The sequence below is a fragment of the Corapipo altera genome, unplaced genomic scaffold, assembly GCF_003945725.1.
Source record: "Corapipo altera isolate COAL_440 unplaced genomic scaffold, ASM394572v1 77b, whole genome shotgun sequence".
Taxonomy (NCBI): Eukaryota; Metazoa; Chordata; class Aves; order Passeriformes; family Pipridae; genus Corapipo; species Corapipo altera.
In genome coordinates this window covers 4,293,644-4,308,080 of record NW_020884933.1, presented here as the reverse complement: position 1 = coordinate 4,308,080, position 14,437 = coordinate 4,293,644, and the positions used below count along the sequence as shown (strand labels likewise).

General features: G+C 55.6%; 2 protein-coding genes across 2 annotated transcripts; one reads left to right on the top strand and one right to left on the bottom strand.

The window, feature by feature from the left end:
- Positions 1–678: 678 nt before the first annotated feature.
- On the bottom strand, positions 679–9,983 carry ZNF76 (zinc finger protein 76). The gene is given in 16 exon segments (XM_027659583.1): positions 679–1,449; positions 1,778–1,891; positions 1,984–2,060; positions 2,063–2,114; positions 2,864–2,994; positions 3,363–3,596; positions 3,844–4,023; positions 4,129–4,254; positions 4,594–4,669; positions 4,805–4,921; positions 5,295–5,372; positions 6,007–6,209; positions 6,364–6,441; positions 7,541–7,621; positions 8,879–9,019; positions 9,931–9,983. Coding segments are annotated over 15 exon segments (1,725 nt in total). The 5' UTR covers positions 8,952–9,019; positions 9,931–9,983; the 3' UTR covers positions 679–1,344.
- Positions 9,984–10,474: 491 nt separating this feature from the next.
- On the top strand, positions 10,475–13,614 carry RPL10A (ribosomal protein L10a). The gene is made up of 6 exons (XM_027659599.1): positions 10,475–10,531; positions 10,722–10,796; positions 10,882–10,962; positions 11,273–11,421; positions 12,297–12,469; positions 13,412–13,614. The coding sequence occupies exons 1-6, from the start codon at positions 10,527–10,529 to the stop codon at positions 13,580–13,582; spliced, it is 654 nt and encodes a 217-aa protein (XP_027515400.1). The 5' UTR covers positions 10,475–10,526; the 3' UTR covers positions 13,583–13,614.
- The last annotated feature ends 823 nt before the right edge of the window (positions 13,615–14,437 follow it).

The window sequence follows — 14,437 nt, the reverse complement described above, 5'->3', positions numbered from 1 at the left end:
TCCTCCCTGGCTCAAGCAGCAGCAGCTTCCCCTCCCGGGACTGAGACGCAGAGCTTCCCCTGGCAGCGGGCGCACGGGCTGCGCTTTGGAACGGCTCCAGCTCTCCTTGTTTTGCGATCAATCGCATCAGGGCCGGTGTGGGGAGACCCAGCGTGCTGCACCCTCCAGGGTTGTGCCCATTCTGTGCCCGCAGAAACCTGTTCCTCTGCAAACTCCTCGGGGACGTCCAGAAAATAATCCACCTGACTGCCGGGAGCCTGCACTGAGCTCAGGTTTACAGCTGGACTCAACGATCTCAAAGGTCTTTTCCAGCCAAAATGGTTCAGTGGTGCTTCCCGTGCTGGCTCTGTCTGCTCAGTGCCTGGGGCAGTGGAAGGGCTGAGGGCACCTGCCCAAGCCTCTCTCCCCAGCTCAGGGGCCTGTAAGATGTGTTCACTGACACAGTTCCGTAAATCTGGGCATGCAGGGGTCCCTGGAAGAGCCAAAACCTGATCTGAGATTTCAGAGACACCTTTTAGCCCCCCCAAGCCACACGGTGGGGGCTCAGAGGGTACAGCTCACCCTGCTCCCTGCCCTCCTCTGGGACAGTCGCTGCTTTGGCAGGACACAGTCGGTCAATTCCACAAATCTCCTCAATTTCTTTAATCCCTACAGCTGCAAAACAGTAACATCGATCACCTCCTCCCAGCCTCCACCAGAGAGAAGGGGGCTGCTTTTAAAAACAACATTGTTAATTTGTTTTTATTTCAACTCAACATTTACATTCAGGTCTAGCTCAGCCCTCGAGAAGTGCAGGCTGCTCTGCTCTGCAGCCAAGGAGTCAGCCACGGAAGCTTGTTTGAGAGTGGAGTGTGACAAAGAGATGGGAGAACTGCTGTCAGAGCGCTGGCTCCAATGGCAGGAACTGGTCACCCTCGACATCGAGCCCAGGACAGCCTGGGCTTGCTTTGATGGGCCTTTGTTGCTTCCATACACATGCTGCCCACTTGTCCCTGAGCTGGAGGGGTGGACAAGAAAGGGGAGCTCTTGGACTATTCCTAGAAGTAGAGGGCAGGAAGTGCCTCTCTGAAAACAGGGCTGCTGCTCAGAGCCCAGGAGAAGCTCCAGCAGAGCCTCCAGGAGAAGGCAGCAGTCCAGTATCTTTGCCCTCCCTCCTTGGAGAGAAGAGCCCTTTGCACTGGGTCAGTTCAGCAGCCTCACACTGCCGTGTCAGCCCTCCCAGCCCGCACGGGGCAGGTGCTGGCTCAGACACCGTCCCTGCCCCGTGTCCCCCTGCAGCACCCACTGCCCCCGCCCATGACAGGCCAGGGCTCCTCTCCCCCTGCCCCAGCAGCTCTGCCGACCTCAGCTCCCTTTCTCAGATACAGCTGTGTCAGACATCACCGGTCCACAGTGGATTACTGCTGCAGCCATGCTGACGCCTTCCTCCAGGCTCTGCTGCTCTTCCAGCTGGGGAAGGCAAGGGAGAGAGATAGTGAGTGCTGAACCCCTGAAAGGCATCTCAGGGCAGCCCCCAGAAGGACAGAGGGGCAAGGGGGCGGTGACAGAGGTGTGAAGCAGAGGGGCAGATGTGGCTGTGATGCAGAAAGGCTGCTTACACAAGAGCATTCTGCAATCTCAGGAGCACGTCCCTGTGCTGTCCTCTGTATGCAGGGCATCTGGGAATTAAGAAGCAAGCCCTCTGGGCAAGCAGCAATGCAGCAGGGCAAGAGGACAAGTGCTGTGGGCAGTAGGTGGCTGGGGAGCAAAGGGGTGCATGGCAGGAGCCGTGTGGTACCTGCACAGTGATGTGGGTGCCGTGGGCAGTGGCCAGCAATGCCACCTGCTGATGATGGAGAGGGGCAACAGCGGATTCCTCTGACACGACTGCCCCAGAAGCGACTACGGTCACCTAGGAAAACCAGATAAAAAACAATCATGTTTTAAAAGAAAATGCAGCTCCTTTCTAGCAGAGAACAGGAAAGGTCCCAGTTTTGTCTGTACCCCCCGTGTCTCGGTGCCGTCAGTGTTGGCCACAGTCACGGTGTGAGTGTCACCCGCCAGCTCTCCCTTGGGCATGGCACCACACTGATGGCACTGCCCAGGGCCCGCAGCTCTTCCTGCGACAGACTGACCTGGGGGATGACAGCGGATGCTCAGGGAGTCTTAGACAACTCTCTAGTTTAGCAATGCAAAGGCCTGGGCAAGGATGAAACAGTCTCGCTGCAAGACCCAGGGCACAGAGAACTCCAAGGACTTTGCCCAGGGTCATGGACAGAATTGATGACAGAGAACTCAGAGCTTGGGTCTCCAGCCCTCCCTGCTCGTACCACAGCTCCCCTCCCCACTCAGCCTCTTCCTTCCAGACTGTACAGGACAGCTTGTGCATTGTGGCAGCAGAAGCATCTCAGGCTAAGAGGAAACAGTCACTTTTGGCAGCTGCTTCCTTTGCCCTGTACCACAAAAGGGAGTTTTTTCCACTCAGCACATGGGCAGCTGGTGGAGGGAAGCACAAGAAAAGCACTGCTGCATACAAATGATGACAAAACATCTCCAAATCCAGCCTATGTCAGCAGATCTTGGGAGCTGCTGGGAGCTGAGGACTGACAGGCACTGCACACAAGCCTGGGCAAACACCTGGAGACCCCATCAGCAGGGAGAGGCACCCTCCCTGCTGGATCAGAGACACCCTCAAACCAAGACTACAGCAGTGAGTGAGGCTGTAGGAGGGAGCCCTCGGAGCAGGCAGAGCCCATGGAGCCCCAGGGTCTGTTTTATGCTGAAAAAAGGCCCTGAAGAGAACACTGCAGCTGGGTAGAGGCAGAATCTCACTTCACATAATAACTGCTGTCCCTGATGTGCTGGAGGCTGTCAGTGTCTGTACCTGCTCTGTTCCATCCTGAGAGATAAGTGAGACCTGTGTAGGCACAACATCATCTTTTTCATCTTTCTCCATCTCCGACAGGAAAGCAATATGATGGCTCTTCAGGGGGCAGCCTCTGTCAGCAGCAGCAACTGGGTCAGGGAAGAGGAAGAGCAGCGTTATCAGAACATGAAAGCACATGCTGGGCCCCAGGACCTGCCTGTGGCCTCAAGGGCCAGCACAGAAGAGCACAAGATCACGATGACACCAACCCAGTGATGGCCTGGTAAGAAGGGCCTTTACCTCTCCCTGTACTATAGAATGGGCAGGGGCCTGCTCCCAACCTGTGACTTACAGCAAGGACCATCAAACACAGATCTGGATTTGACAGGGAGGCAGGAGGCCATGGCACAGACCTGGGTCTGAGAGGGGAGCAGCTGCAGGCTCTTGCTGTCACCTCTCCCCCCTCTGCTGTACCTGACCTGAGCCTGCTGCAGGTGATGGGGGAGTGGGGGCTCACCCTCCAGCCGCAGCCGCTCAAAGAGGGCCCACTCACTGTCCTCCGTGGCCTCCAGCTCGCCGTGGCTGCTGCGCTTGTGCATGGCCAGCGTGGAGGTCTGGCGGTACGTCTTCCCACAACTGCTGCAGGTGTAGGGCTTGCAGTGCGTGTGCACCACGTGGTGCTTGTAGAGGCTGGAGTACTCCGTGAAGCGCTTCCCACAGCCTGGCACAGTGCACAGGTATGGCTTCTCTCCTAGGGCAGAGGCCACAGAGCACAGCTTCACCCACTCGCTCTCCTCATGCTCCAGGGAGGGATTCCCCACCAGAGCAAATAGCTGGAGGTGGACCAGTGGAACAATAATCAACCCAGCAAAGCAATTCCCACTATTTGCTTTAACTCCCTGGCCACCCCCAGATCTACTCCTGCAATGCCTGGAAATGCCCCTCGCAGCCCCACAGACCTCCCTGCTGCTGGCTGGGAGGAGCTGGCCGCCTCCTACCTGTGTGGATTCTCATGTGGTTCTTGTAGTTGGTGGCGCTGGTGAAGCCCCTCCCGCAGCCGGGCTCTGGACACGTGTACGGCCGCTCGCCCGTGTGCGTCCGGACGTGAACCTTGCGGATGTTGGAGGTGGTAAAGGAGCGGCCACAGCCCACGAAGGGGCACTTGAAGGGACGCTCACCTGCATTGACAGAGTGATGTGAATGAGCCCTGCTACCATGCAGCTACCTGGAATGCCCTGGAGAGCCTTTCACTGGCAGTGCAGTTCTCCCCCTGTGCTGCTCACCTGTGTGTGTGCGGATGTGTTTCTGTAGATCCCCAGAGGTTCTGAAGGCTTTGCTACACATATCTTCTGGACACTTGTATGGTTTCTCACCAGTGTGTATTCTCATGTGGCTCTTCAGCCCATACCCTGTTCAGGACAGAAACCACAATTAATTTTGTAACAAAAAGGAGACGCCACGATAAGCTGTGTACCACCCCCCAGTTCATGTTTTGAGTGTCTGTCCTGTGTCTCCAAAGCTAAGGGGGAAAAAATATCCAAATGGCCCCCAACACTACTTTCAACCCTACTTCCACCATTATCTTACTACAATCAATCAAGTCCTGCAGGCTCCCATGCTGTAGTTCCCTTACAGAAGGCTTTAGATGCTCTGGACATTGTGCTCTGCTGGACCAGAGCCAGGGCTGAGGTTCAACAGCATTTTGGGTTGGACAGAAAGCAAAATCTTCTCAAAAGAGAAGCTGTTACCTGTAGCAAATGCTTTCCCACAACTTGGGAAGTCACATGTATATGGCCGGTCACCTGTGTGAGCACGTTCATGTACCTGGAAAAGGAAGAACGGGTCATTAAAATGAGGACCAAGGCAAGGAGGAAGGAAAACAGCTGCACAGAATGCAGAACCCTGGCACTGTAACCTGGGATAGGTCTGGCCTGCACATTGCCATGTCACCTGCTTTACCTTGCGGTGGTGGGCAGTGGTGTAGAGGCGGCCACAGCCTTTGTACCCACAGGGGAAAGCTCTGCTGCTGACCTGCTGCCCCTTCCCATGGCTGTGCACCTCCTCCTCCTGCAAATCCTGCCAAGACAAGTACAGGAACTAATCAGCAAGCCACCACAGCAGGCTTCACCAAGCCCACACAAATATTTCCCTCCTTGCCATACATATGCACTCCTGCAGTTATCCTCCAAAAACATGTTCCTACAAACAAGCTTGTACCCACATGGTGCAGCCCAGGTGACAGGGCTCCACAAACCTGCATTTCCCACTCCCACCTCCCAGCTCACTGGGGGTTCTCAGACACCTAACTCCCTCTCTGGGCTTTGCTCAGCTCATTTGTGAAGTGTGCACTTACTATTTGCTAACTCGGCAGAGAAGCCACCAACGCTTTTTTAATTATTCGCTGGCAAAGAGGAGTTCGGCCTAGTTCCAGTCACTGAAAAATTCAGACCTGAGAAGGGACGTTGCTGGAGTCCATACGGTTCACACGGCAGGTGTCTGTCACTCCCTCCTCTTCCTTGTCAGACCCCTGTGGGTGAAGAAGCATAGCACTCTTTGTGCCTCCCTGTGCAGTGTGGAGCACGAGAGCAACCCAAGCAGGAAGACAATGACAGCCAGTGCCACCCTGCCCTTCTGCAGAGAGCTGGGACTGGGCCTGCCATGGCAAGAAGGTCTGTGCCCAGCTGAGCATTGCCAGCACACTGCTGGCAGCAGCCCCCTCTCCACAACGCTCTGCAGATGGGAGAAAACGGCAGCACCCAGGATGTTCAGGTGGGACACTGCAGTGACAACGCATCAGGATCGAAAGCTGTTTTGTTTTTTTGAGGTCTTTGTCACCATGGGGACAGTGGCCATAGTTTAGCCACTGCTGACATGCCAAAGGCTGTATCACAGCAGCTCTCCTCTCTTCCAAATCCAAGCCTGTAGCATGTTAAGGGTGGCAGGCCCAGCACTCCATGAGACCAAATGGCCCCATTCTGGGCCCCTAACTGCCAGCCACCCATCAGTGGTGGCACTTGCCCTGGAGCCCTGTCCAGCTGCTTCTCTCACAGCTGGCACTGCTGAAAGACAGATATACACAAGTACTGCTGAAGGGAGGGCCAAGCGTGGCCCCCAACCCGCGGTGCTGCTGGCAGACCCCGGGAGCAGCGCTGTGCCCTCACCTTACTGCTGTACTGCTGTAATGCATTCATGGTCTCCACACCAAAGGCATCATCTTCCTCCTCCCCAGCTAACTCCTCGAGCCCAGTTCCTGTCTGCACTTCCAGGATGGTGCTGCCAGCTGCTACGATGACAGGACGGTGGACGTAGGCAGTGGAGCCGTCCCGCACCTGGATGGCCTGGAAGGTGCCAGGATCGTAACTGTCTGGAAGAGGAAACCAATTACATCGAATGTAAAGAGCTGCTGAGTGCGAGGCAGAAGAGTGCTCCACCTCCCCAGTCACCCACAGCCCTGGAAATCTAGGACACTATAGCAGCTTCTGCTCCAGCTGCCAAGTGAAGAGCAGGGAGCACTTTACCTTTAGCTGTGCTGTGTATGTAGGCCATGCTGCCATCTTCCAGCACCACTGGCTGACCGTCTTCCAAAGCCACAGACTCTAAAAGAGAAGTGAAACATCCACACACTTTCCTGGAGGACTAAGGATGGAGAGAATACTGTGGCAGTTCCTGAACCCTACAGCATTAAGGCTCCCAGGAGAGGACACAGGGCTCCTGCTTGCCCTGGAAGGCAACCACAACTGTAGGTTTTAAGACACCATTTGAACCCTTCTGATGTGAATTATGAGATTTTTCAAGGCTTCATGCACAGATTCGCCACTTTCTTAGCTCAAAGCATTAGTGCAGTGCCTTCCCAGTTTCAAAATGCCAGATTATATCCCAGACAAGAAGGATGGTTCTGGCACAGGGGTGTGTGAAAGAACACAAACATCCCATGGCAGAGGAAGAAGGGATGAGAAGGAAAACCCTTCTCACTGCGTGTCGAGGCAGTGAAGAGGATGAAGGGGGGAAAGGCATAAAAAGTGGGTTTCAAGCAACCTTTTGAGATTAGAAGAGGGAGATGGCACACAAGAGGCTTGGGAGGGTAAAGAAAGACTGCCCAAAGCAACTGAGCTCTTTCTACCTGCCCTTTTGCATCTTAGCATGGTCAGGGAGGGGCCTGGGTCTGGGCCACTCTGCTGCCTGCCACATGAAATGAATTCCTATCACCTCTCAGATTAATGTCATATCACTTTGGAGGTGACATTGGCCGATGGGTCAATGACCAAGGTGGTGTTGCTTCCAACAATCCCCACCTGCCCTTCACCAACACCTATTCCAAAAGTAATATATTATCTCATAGTTCAGAGGAAATTCTCGTCCAACTGCTCCCACATGAAACAAAGTCTGTGTGGGAACAGCACACAGCTCACTGGGCTTGTGGTCTGTCAGACTGACAATGGGGAGGGAGAGCCCACAGGTGAAACGACACCTCCACCAAACTGATCTTCTTGACAGATTGCTGAAAACTTTGCAGGAAATCACATATTCTATGCCCTTGTTTATTTAGCCTCAAAACCACGAGCAAAAAAAGCCCTACACAAACCCTGGACTTGCGAGAGCTGGAGCTGACAGGAACCCGAGCGCTGGAGCACTGACAGCTGCAGCCACATCTACGGTGTCCTTCCAAAGAGAAAGAGGGGAATGTATTGTTCTCACCTTTCTGAATTGTCACCTGATGGATATAAGCTGTGGTCCCATCTTCAAGTTCAATGACTTGTCCTTCAATCAGCTTTTCACCTGAAACAGTTATAACATCCCATCAGCGCTGCCGAGCCCAGTCCCTCTGCCCCACGTGCTTCCCAAGGAAACCAGTCCCACAGAAGGGAGAAACTGTCACTTCTAGGCTGTTAGGGACCAGCTTTCCCTCGGATTGCTGGCATTTCACTTCCCAGAAATGCCAGAACTGCCCTTTCCTAGAGAGGAGGACACACAACAAAGACCCTTAGGCATCACTTGCCCCTCCCAGCAGTTTGTGCCAAGGAGCAGAAAGAACATTGTGTGCTGAGCATTTGGAATCTAGCAGAAAGCAATTACACTTGTGCTGGAGAAAAAAAATCAACTGCAAGCTCTGAGTGGCATCAGCAAGTGCCTGGAGATTTCTTTTTTTCTACTCTGGCAGAGGATCAACTCTTGGAAAAAAATTACAGTACCTAAAGGGGCCTAACATGCTGCCAGGGTTGGGTTCTGAAGACTGAAATCTTACAAAGCCTGACTCTGTGCAATCCTGTAATAATGACTGAGTTGCCCAAAGATTTGATGCAGAGAGGACATTGCTCCATCCCACTTGAATAGGTAAAATCCAGGTTGGTTTCACCTGGAGCACAAAGTTGGGGGGGGGGGTCACACAACCCAGTGGTTCCAAGACAGTCCAACTCTACACATGTGGAATATAAATAAACTTCCAGTGAGTTTTCACAGAAAAGAAAGCAAGAGAGCAACCCCCAGGACATGGAGCCACACAGCTCATCCATCCTGTTCTGCAGGCTGGGAAACAGCGTGCTCCTGTTCTGGGAGCAGTGGGTGGTGGAGGAAGGGGCACCTCACACACATCAAAGCAAGGAAAAGTGTTGAAATCGGCACCTCTGAGTGAGAAAAGCACTGTTGTGAACCAATCCCTGTGCACACCAGTGAGGGAAAACCTGCTCAGCCCAAGGCAAGTTTTGGTGGAACAGAGCCCTCCAAGCCACAGCATCAGCTCTGCTTCCCCCAGTGATCCCAGAGAGAACAAGGCTCATCTGGTCTGAACAGCACCTTTATTGTCTACAGCAACAGCTCTCTCATCTCCACAGCTTCATTTCCACACCAGAGGCACATTTGACTTCTGTTTTATTTTATATCAGACTTCTGTTCAAATCCAACAGAGAATCACCTGTGCTGCTCGTGTGACGCGGCCACACACGTGTGGCAGCTCATGCGCCGTGAGGGCACTTTCGGCAAGTCTTTCATTTCAGCCCCAGAAAAACTTTGAGCCCTGGCAGCCCGAGGCTCCGTTACCTCTGGCAGCCTGCTGCAGGTAGGCTGTGGTGCCGTCCCTGAGGGTCATTGCTGGCAGCCCCAGACTCTCCATCCCGCCGGGAGCACTGGGCCCAGAGCCAGGGGCCTGGGGGACACTGAGCCGTCCTTTTTGCTGCAAGCCTTAAGTAAAAAGAACAATTCCATTTTATTTTCTCTCCTCAGATGTACACTCACTTTTGCACACCAGGAAAGACTTGAATGGCCTCAAACTACTTTTGAGGTTATAAAGGATTAAGATGGACAATGCTGCATCCTTCCCCCACCAATGGCAGGCAGGGCTAACAATCTGTTCCAAAGACAAATATAAAATCACACCAGTGAACTGACAGACTCTTCTTTGAGACAGTGCAAATGCCACATTCAAGCCCTTCCCATCTTCCAAATGATCTGCAGGGAGGGTTTCCAAGTACTATAAGGTCTGAACCTACAGGCTGAGCATGTCCTGTACTGCAAGAGACAGGGGCAGGATGATGAGCTTTATCCCTGGAAGCATCCTCCTCTCCTTCCTTTCCTGACTAATTCCCAGCCTTTTGAGAAACAGAATTTCAGGCTCTAAGCACATTATGTTAAAACCACCACGCCCCTACAAGAATATTTTGCTAAAGAGGCTCTCTGCTGACAGATCATCTTTCAAAGCAGCTACAGTGGGTTCTTCCTGAGCCATCTCTGAGATAGCCAAATACTTAATCGTCTGATTTGCAGGAACAAGTCGGACCGCCCGGTCTGTCCCGGCCGCAGCCCGAGGTGAGCCCGGCTTTGAGCCCCGTCACTACGCCTCACCCCGCACCCGGCTGAGGCTCCTCTGCGGCTGCAGCGGGTCCTGCCGAGGTTCGTTCCCCCTGGGCTGCGGCGGCCCCGCACTGCTGAGCCCCCGGTACTAGCTGCGGTGCGACGGCACCGGGGGAGGGCAGGGCCCGAGGGGAGCGGCCGGCGGGCCCGGGGGTGGCGGGGGACAGGAGGGGCTCTCCCCGCGAGGTGCCGGGGGCTGGGGCAGCCCCAAGGCCCGGCCGCCATCGCCCCCCTGCACCGACCTGAGCACCCGCCGGGCCCGGGTCCGCCGCCGGCCCGACATGCACCGCGGCCGGGCCCGCACCCGCACAGCGTCCGCAATACAGGTTCCGGGGCGGGCCGGGCCGGCTCGGGGAGCGCGCCGCGGGGCGGCCAATGCGGGCATGCGCGGTGCCAACACTGAAGCCGCGAGGCGCCGCTTGCCCTTCCCGGCCGGGGGCTGCGCGGGCCGCCAGCGGGACCTGCCTAATGCCAGTGTTCTACAGCACTGCCGCCCGCGGGGAGCCCGTCCAGCTCGCTCCTCACGCAGCGGGCGCACCCCGTCTTCTTCCCGGCAGCTGCTCAGGGGAGCCAGAGGCTCCTAGGATGCACTGTGAAGCGATGGACGAGCCCCTGTCCTGGTGGTCCGCGACAGGAGGCAAAGAGACCTTGGTTGTTCGTTTGACAGGGAAGGAGATGCGGGCAGGGCAGGGCGGTGCCCTCCACCGCTCCCAACACGGTGGCCCCGCGCTGCCGCCGCTCCCTCCATGGCGCCGCGTGGCCAAGTCTCGCGAGATCTCGCCCGTATTTATACCGCTCCGGGGGTTGTCCCGCCTTTTCGGTCCGAGGAGCCGCCGCCATGAGGTGGGTCAGTCCTGGCGCTGCATCCGCCGCCATCCGCCCCGTCCGCCCCGTCCATGGGGCTGCCCGGGCGGCCACTGGGGCGCAGGCAGTGGGGTCGATGGCGGAGGGAGAGCGCGGGGGCCGGGGCGGGTTCGGGGCCGCGCCTCGGGCGGGGCCTGCTCTGAGCCCGCGCTGCTGTTTCCCCCCGCAGCAGCAAAGTGTCCCGGGACACCCTGTACGAAGCGGTGAAGGAGGTGCTGCACGGCAGCCGCGCCAAAAAGCGCAAGTAAGAGCCCCAGACGCGGCGGGACCGGGCGTGTGGCGCTCGGCCTCCCCGCACCCGGCCGGGCCTCACCCGCTGCCTCTCGCAGGTTCGTGGAGACCGTGGAGCTGCAGATCAGCCTTAAGAACTACGACCCCCAGAAGGACAAGCGGTTCTCCGGCACCGTCAGGTTCGCCATCCTCTCGCTCCCACCCAGACTTCGGCGCTGCCCGGCCCTGCCCGGGGCCGCCGCGGCGCCGAACCGCTTGGGGAGTCCAGAGCGCCCCGGCCCAGCGGGAGCGGCTGGACGGACCCTCACCCTGGGTCTTAAAACATGAGGGGAGGTGTGGGAGCCCCCCGGGCTGTCCCCACCGGCCTGCTGTGATGGCAGGTGAGCGGCGGTGCAGGACGCCCCGTGCTGTGGTAAGGTGTCTCCGTGCTGGCTCCAGGGACACGGCAGCGGTGCTGGTAAGGCACTGACTCGGACCTTCCATCCCCAGGCTGAAGTCGACGCCACGGCCCAAGTTCTCGGTCTGTCTGTTGGGGGACCAGCAGCACTGCGATGAGGCCAAAGCGGTTGACATCCCGCACATGGACATAGAAGCTCTGAAGAAGCTCAATAAGAACAAGAAGCTGGTGAAGAAGTTGGGTGAGTGTGGGTCAGGCTCTGAGTACCTTGGCCAACTTTGGAGGGGTCTGGGTAAGCAGGAGGCTTTCTCTCATCTCAGATTTCCATGTCATGGTTAGCTCCAGGGATAGAAAGCTGAACAGAGTACCAAAGTCTGCCCAGAAAAGCCCCCAAGCTGTTGGCAGTGCAGGTCTGTCAGGTCAGTGCGGCAGGAGTGGGGCTGGTTGTCCTGCAGAAGGAAGGAAGGGACATAGGGAAACATGCCTGTCACAGAGTTTCACCCTTTGCTGTGTTCCTTGATTTTCTGGTCAAGGACCTGGAGTGCAGCAAAAGCAGAGAAATGCTGGAGGCAAGAGTGGGATTTAGTCCTGCAGGTCTTACATGAACAGAATAAAATTTGTCTCTTCTCTTGGAGAGAAAATCCTTCCTTCCCTGAGAACTCTAGAATCACTTTGGTACGTTCCTGAGGCGGACAAGAACTTGACACTCAATCCATGATCAGCCACGGAACCATGTGCAGTTAGGAAGTGACATGGGATACTGTGGCTGTTGGCTAAGCCTCTCGGAGATGGGTCGTCCATCCTGGTGTGCACAGGCTGTGGCAGGAGGCTCCTGACAGAGCTCAGAGTTCAGTGTCACCTGGGGCTCAGCAAAGGACAGTTCCTTCAGGGAATGAGCTGTGTGCTGTTCGGAGTCTGTGTCAGGGGTGGGGCTGGAGTCTGGTTGCTGTGACAGTCATTCCTGATAGATTGTTGGTAAAACCAGCCCCTGTCCAGGTGGGACTATGGGAATGTCTGTTGGGGGAAGTGGACCTGTGCAGGCTTGGCTGAGCCGCTCACTGGGAGCTCAGTGTGGGAGCAGAGTCTGTCCTCACCTCTCTGGTTCTCTCCTTGCAGCTAAGAAGTACGATGCCTTCCTGGCTTCTGAGTCCTTGATCAAGCAGATTCCTCGAATCCTGGGCCCAGGCCTGAACAAAGCTGGGAAATTCCCTTCTCTGCTTACCCACAACGAGAACCTGGTGGCTAAGGTTGATGAGGTCAAATCGACCATTAAGTTCCAGATGAAGAAGGTAAAGCAGGGCTTTTCCTCTCCAAGGCACTTCTGTGTCTCTGCTATATCTGGGATGGACTGTAGGTGGCCCTCGAGTGTTTCCTCCAGCAAAGGGAGACCTCTGCTGCCAGTTAGAAAGGAGGAATAATTTTTCTGTCATTGGCAGATCTGGAAGCAAGTGATCATGAGATGATTTGATATTTCAGTGCTGAGCACAATCCAGTGCAGTTAACACTTCTAGCACACGGGTGACTCATAGGGTTGGCCCTGGCTGGGCACGTCCCTGGGGGCTGAACACAAGCAGAGCTTTGCCAGGGCGATTCTGGGACTTGACTCTGCAAGTGAACTTGGGAGCAGCTCTCTGGGGATCTGCTTGAGCATTTGAAGTAGCTCAGCTTATGATGTCCCAACACTTGGCCTGATGGCTTGCTCATAAATCCTGTCTCCAGCCTGCAGGGAGTGTTGAGTTCCAGGCTGCTCGGGGAGGCTGGGCAGGCGGGTGGAGGCTCGGCCTCTGTTGTGCAGGAGGAGAGAGCTGGTGGCTGGTGCCCAAAACAGAAAGTGAAGCTGATGCAGGGCCTGGCAGTGGAGTTAGGGGCCAATGGCAGGTCCCCAGGTCAGCTGTTGGCAGAGGGGGTGTGGGAACAGGGTTATTAACCTTGGGGTCTGCTCCAGTGCTGGCTCTGCACAGTGTGTCGCGTGTCCTTCCCAGTATTGCTGTCTCTGGGAGGCAGTGATGTTCCCACCTTCTCCCAGTCAGCTCTGTGTGTGTTAGAGGTGGCATCCAGGGGCTACAGGCACAGGGAGCCACAGGCCAGGTGCAGCAGGCACTGGAAAACCCCATGGGTGGGCTGGGAAAGCTGTGTCCAGCTGACAGACCATGGGACATCCAGCACATCGATGAGTTCAGGTCGGCACCTTTGCTCTGCCCGTGAAACCTGTTCCTGGTGTATGTCCCCAGGTGCTCTGTCTGGCTGTGGCTGTCGGTCACGTGAAGATGACAGAGGATGAACTTGTCTACAACATCCACCTGGCCATCAACTTCCTGGTGTCCCTGCTGAAGAAGAACTGGCAGAACGTGCGAGCTCTGTACATCAAGAGCACCATGGGGAAGCCCCAGCGCCTCTACTGAGGGGGCAGCAATAAACTCTGTGGGCACCCACGGCCATGTGTGGTTCTGTTACTCCAGAGCTCCTTGGGGTGGGTTTGCCAATGAGCTGTGGTGAGCCAGGTCTTAGATGCTGCATTAAGTTGATAGGGATGTGAATTCCAAGTGGTATGTGGAGCTTTTGAGGGAAGGGGCCTCTGTGTTCAGAGCAGGGAGGGGGGAACGGCTTCACTTGCCCCAGACTGATCAGAGCAGAGGTGTCCCAGGGGCAGGTAGAGTTTCAGCAGTTAAACTGTGCCCACAAAACAGACCTTTGCCTGCAGTGCTCACCTGCAGCCATCCTGCTTCAGAGCCCAGCCTTAATCTGAGGGGGGCACCAGCTTTTGAAGGCTTTTGGTGCTCCAGCCTCGGGTGGGGGGATTCTGCCCAAGGTGCAGCATGTGAGGACTTGATGGGCATCGTCCAGCTGCCCAGGGATGGAGCTGCAGCCCAGCAACGGGGTTGGGGCCAAGGGTACAGAGTGTGTTCCATCCCCTCTTCCCTCTGAGCCAGCCTATGTCCAACTCCTTATTCTGGGCTAAAAATCAGATTTGTTGCATCTAATTAGTGTGCATAAATAAATACATCGTGCTGGGACTAGTGAGCTTAGGGAAGTCTGAACAGGGAAAAAAAATACCCTGGGCCCTGGAAAAGCTTGTCAGCATCTGAGGAAACCGAACAATGAAAATAGCTCTGGATCCTGCTGTTAGAAACCTTTCAAATAAGCATCCGAGCCAGTTTTTTGAAAGATCAACATGACACCAAGAAATTCCATTTAATAATTAAAAAAAGACAATACAAAATGCAAACATTTCTTTTTACAAAGTTCAAATACATTTT

Bases quoted from the DNA above. Each gene is read 5' to 3' on its own strand.
- RPL10A (XM_027659599.1), top strand. The intron at 10,797-10,881 runs GTAAGAGCCCCA...TGCCTCTCGCAG, and splicing joins AGCCGCGCCAAAAAGCGCAA to GTTCGTGGAGACCGTGGAGC. The intron at 11,422-12,296 runs GTGAGTGTGGGT...CTCTCCTTGCAG, and splicing joins GAAGCTGGTGAAGAAGTTGG to CTAAGAAGTACGATGCCTTC.